We start from the raw sequence: 4,204 nt of genomic DNA, 5'->3' as shown, positions 1-4,204 counted from the left end.
ATGAAAAAAACACACACACAGATTTCCATACACCCCAAACGCACATTTTACACCCCCAGACCTCCTCTCAAACACCAAATACACCCCAACACACACACCGCCATACACCCACAATGATGAAAAAAAACACACACAGATTTCCATACACCCCAAACGCACATTTTACACCCCCAGACCTCCTCTCAAACACCAAATACACCCCAAACACACACACCGCCATACACCCACAATGATGAAAAACACACACACACACAGATTTCCATACACCCCAAACGCACATTTTACACCCCCAGACCTCCTCTCAAACACTAAATACACCCCAAATACACACACACACACACACCGCCATACACCCACAATGATGAAAAAAACACACACACAGATTTCCATACACCCCAAACACACATTTTACATCCCCAGACCTCCTCTCAAACACCAAATACACCCCCACACACACACACACCGCCATACACCCACAATGATGAAAAACACACACACACACACAGATTTCCATACACCCCAAACGCACATTTTACACCCCCAGACCTCCTCTCAAACACCAAATACACCCCCATACACCCTAAAACCTACACAATGATGAAAAAAAAAAAAAACACACACACAGATTTCCATACACCCCAAACACACATTTTAGACCCCCAGACCTCCTCTCAAACACCAAATACACCCCCACATACCTTCGCGCAGATGGTGTCCTGGCAATGCGATGCTCCGTGCGCTGGCTGGCCATCTTTGCGTCATGCCTCTGTTTAAATCTCACCTTGTCGGACAGTGTAGGGTGAACATCCACCCAGTAGAACCGCCACGCCATTACAGGGAGCATTAAGATGACGATGGTGAGCAGCGTGGTGAAGTAAAACATTGGTTCACCCATCGCCTGCAACATTGTGGTGATTTTGGTGTTTTTTTGGGGTGTTTTTATTTTTGCTTTGTTTTTTTTAGGGGGGTGTGGTGTTTCTTTCTTTCTTTCTTTCTTTCTTTCTTTCTCTCTCTCTCTCTCTCTCTCTCTCTCTTTATCTATTTATTTTCACTCTGTCAGTCTATCTATCCTTTTAGTACAACTCTCTCTCTCTCTCTCTCTCTCTCTCTCTCTCTCTCTTTCATTATCTATCGAATCACAATCTCTCTCTCTCTCTCTCTCTCTCTCTCTCTCTCTCTCTCTCTCTCTCTCTTCATTATCTATCGAATCAAAACTCTCTCTCTCTCTCTCTCTCTCTCTCCATTATCTATCGAATCAAAACTCTCTCTCTCTCTCTCTCTCTCTCTCTCGAATCACAACTCTCTCTCTCTCTCTCTCTCTCTCTCAGTACCTTGGCCAGTGCTCCGACATACTCCCCCTGCAGGAGATAGTTGTATGCGTACTGAAGCAGGAGGTAGAAGATGAGGGAGCCCCAGATTGTGATGTGGTGAAACAGTGTCCAGTATGAGGTGTCCAGGCAGATCTGTGGAGAGAGAGAGAGAGAGAGAGAGAGAGAGAGAGAGAGAGAGAGAGAGAGAGAGAGAGATTGTAATTAGATGAGATTTTTCGTATAAAGACAATTTTAATGCCATTTTTAAGCGTTCCTGTGTGTGTGTGTGTGTGTGTGTGTGTGTGTGTGTGTGTGTGTGTGTGTGTGTGTGTTTTTCTCTCTTTTTTTTTCTCTTTCTCTTTCTGTGTGTGTGTGTGTGTGTGTGTACCTGCATGGTGACGACGATGACAAGAATGGTGGCCACAACACTTCCGAATGTCTGCTGGTCAGCCATACTGCGCCCCTCAGTGTCCATAGCATTGTAATACGCCCCTGAGAGAGAGAGAGAGAGAGAGAGAGAGAGAGAGAGAGAGAGAGAGAGACAGGAGGACAAGAAGAAAATAGGTAAATATATAAATAAATGAATGACTTAATCTTAGCAATACATGAGTTTACAAGACTGCTATGAATATTAACTCAATTAATACAAGGATTTATCAAGCTGTATACACCAACATCCATTTATCACACACTATAACAAGGATGATGAGGAATATGTATAGATATGTATAAATATGTAAATACTGGAGTTAATAAGCATAGAATTTGTTAGAGAATATATTTAATGCGAATATTACAAAAATTTTAGTCGTCTTACCTAAACTAACCCAAATTAATTAGAGAATATATTTAGTGCGAATATTACAAAATTTTGAGACTAGCCTTACCTAACCTAACCTAACCCAAATTAATTAGAGAATACAGTAAACTCTGGATTTTCATGATAGATGCGTTCCAAGAGGCATTGCGTATTTCAAAATTGACGTAAAACAAACTTGTAGACAATACAGGGATGCGGGATGTGGGCCAAAAATCGGGTAGAAACAAACCCATTGCGGAAATTCAGTTGATTAAATTTTTTTGGGTGGCGTATTGACAAAAATGTGTGTATTAATCACGCATAAATCAAGAGTCACCTGTAGATTTAATGATAATGTGGAAGAATTTTAAGTTTTACCTAACCTAACCTAACCTAACCCAACCCAACCTAACCTAACCTAACCTAACCTAACCCAACCCAACCTAACCTAACCTAACCTAACCCAACCCAACCTAATCTTACCTAACCTAACCTAACCTAACCTAACCTGACCCAACCTAACTTAACCTAACCTAACCTAGCTTAACCTGTATATAACTTCAACACTAACTTCTAATGTATAAAGTTAATATCGGCAAGGTACAGTGGTGATTGCAGTGGTGGTGTGTGGTGATGTGGTGGTGGTGATGTGGTGGTGGTGGTGGTGGTGGTGTCAACAAGGCAACACTCAGGAGGAACACAGTGAGGTGGTGGTGGTGGTGGTGGTGGTGGTGGTGATGGTGGTGGTGGTGGTGTTGAGTTTTGACTATAATAAATTTTTTGTGTTTATTTAATTTAATTTTATTTTTCTCTTACCTTGTTTTGTTGTGGTGTTTGTACGCTTGCCTTACTGTAAATCTCTCTCTCTCTCTCTCTCACACACAAACACACACACACCATAAACACACCCAAACACACACACAAACCCCACAAACACACTCAAAGCCCCATAAACACCCACAAACACACCCAAAATATCCACAAACACACACAAACACTTCTAAAACACCCAAACACCAACAGGCACACTCCAAAACACTCCCAATTACCCCCTGAAATACTCAAAAACCATCCCAAAACACCCCAAAACACACCTAGACCCCCAAAACACACCTAGACCCCCACAAACACCCCAAAACACACACCAACACTCCTAAAACACCTATACACCCAAAACCATACCCCAAAACACCCAGAAACACTCTAAAAACACCCCAAAACACCCAAAACATACCCAAAACTCTCACAAACACACCCAAAACACTGACAAACACCCCTAAACACACCAACTCACCAAATGGGATGAAGAACAGCACACACGACGTCACAAAGCCATGAACGGCTGAGCGAAAGAACTCCCTTTTAATGAAGAGAGCGTTGCGTAGCCCTGGTGTGTACAGCTTGGGGAAGGCCAGGCTGCACACCCCCCCCCAAACACACACACACACTCCCCAAAACACCCTCAAACCCACATAAACACCCACAAACACTCCTCAAAACACACTCCAACACTCCTAGAACCCTCTCAAACACCCACAAACATACCTAAACACTCACAAACACATCCAAACATTCGCAAACACACTCAAAACAGCCAAAAACACCCAAAAACACACCCAAAAACTTTAAAAACATCCCAAAACACACCTAAACACCCCCAAACACACCCAAAACACCCTAAAATACACAAAAACACTTCTTAAACACACCCAAAACACTGACAAACACCCCTAAACACCCCCACAAACACACCAACTCACCAAATGGGATGAAGAACAGCACACACGACGTCACAAAGCCATGAACGGCTGAGCGAAAGAACTCCCTTTTATTGAAGAGAGCGTTGCGTAGCCCTGGTGTGTACAGCTTGGGGAAGGCCAGGCTGCACTTAGCACTAACATCTTGCTCAAAGATTCCCAGCGCCAACACCGGCATGGAGGTGTAGAACAGATTGTACACCGAGATGAACATGGGGTCAAATAACGTCTGAGGGGCAGTGAGGGACGAAAGAGGTTTAGTGGTGGTGATAGTGGTGGTGACTTGTGGTGGTGACTTGTGGTAGTGACTTGTGGGGTGTTTTCAAAGTGGATATTGA

The 4,204-nt window shown here is 43.3% G+C and overlaps 1 protein-coding gene across 1 annotated transcript in view; it reads right to left on the bottom strand.

Annotated features, from left to right (window-relative positions):
* LOC123514653 (probable phospholipid-transporting ATPase IM) overlaps nucleotides 1–3,550 on the bottom strand; it is a 5,757-nt gene extending 2,207 nt beyond the window's left edge. The window contains exons 1-4 of the mRNA XM_045272719.1: nucleotides 3,404–3,550; nucleotides 1,699–1,802; nucleotides 1,332–1,463; nucleotides 699–898 (exon numbers count right to left, since the gene is read on the bottom strand). Coding sequence (XP_045128654.1) covers nucleotides 699–898; nucleotides 1,332–1,463; nucleotides 1,699–1,785 — 419 coding nt within the window. The 5' untranslated portion in view covers nucleotides 1,786–1,802; nucleotides 3,404–3,550. The remainder of the gene's footprint in view (nucleotides 1–698; nucleotides 899–1,331; nucleotides 1,464–1,698; nucleotides 1,803–3,403) is intronic.
* Nucleotides 3,551–4,204: the final 654 nt, after the last annotated feature.

The sequence above is a fragment of the Portunus trituberculatus genome, chromosome 1, assembly GCF_017591435.1.
Source record: "Portunus trituberculatus isolate SZX2019 chromosome 1, ASM1759143v1, whole genome shotgun sequence".
In the NCBI taxonomy this organism is placed as follows: domain Eukaryota; kingdom Metazoa; phylum Arthropoda; class Malacostraca; order Decapoda; family Portunidae; genus Portunus; species Portunus trituberculatus.
This window is presented reverse-complemented; position numbering and strand designations above follow the sequence as displayed.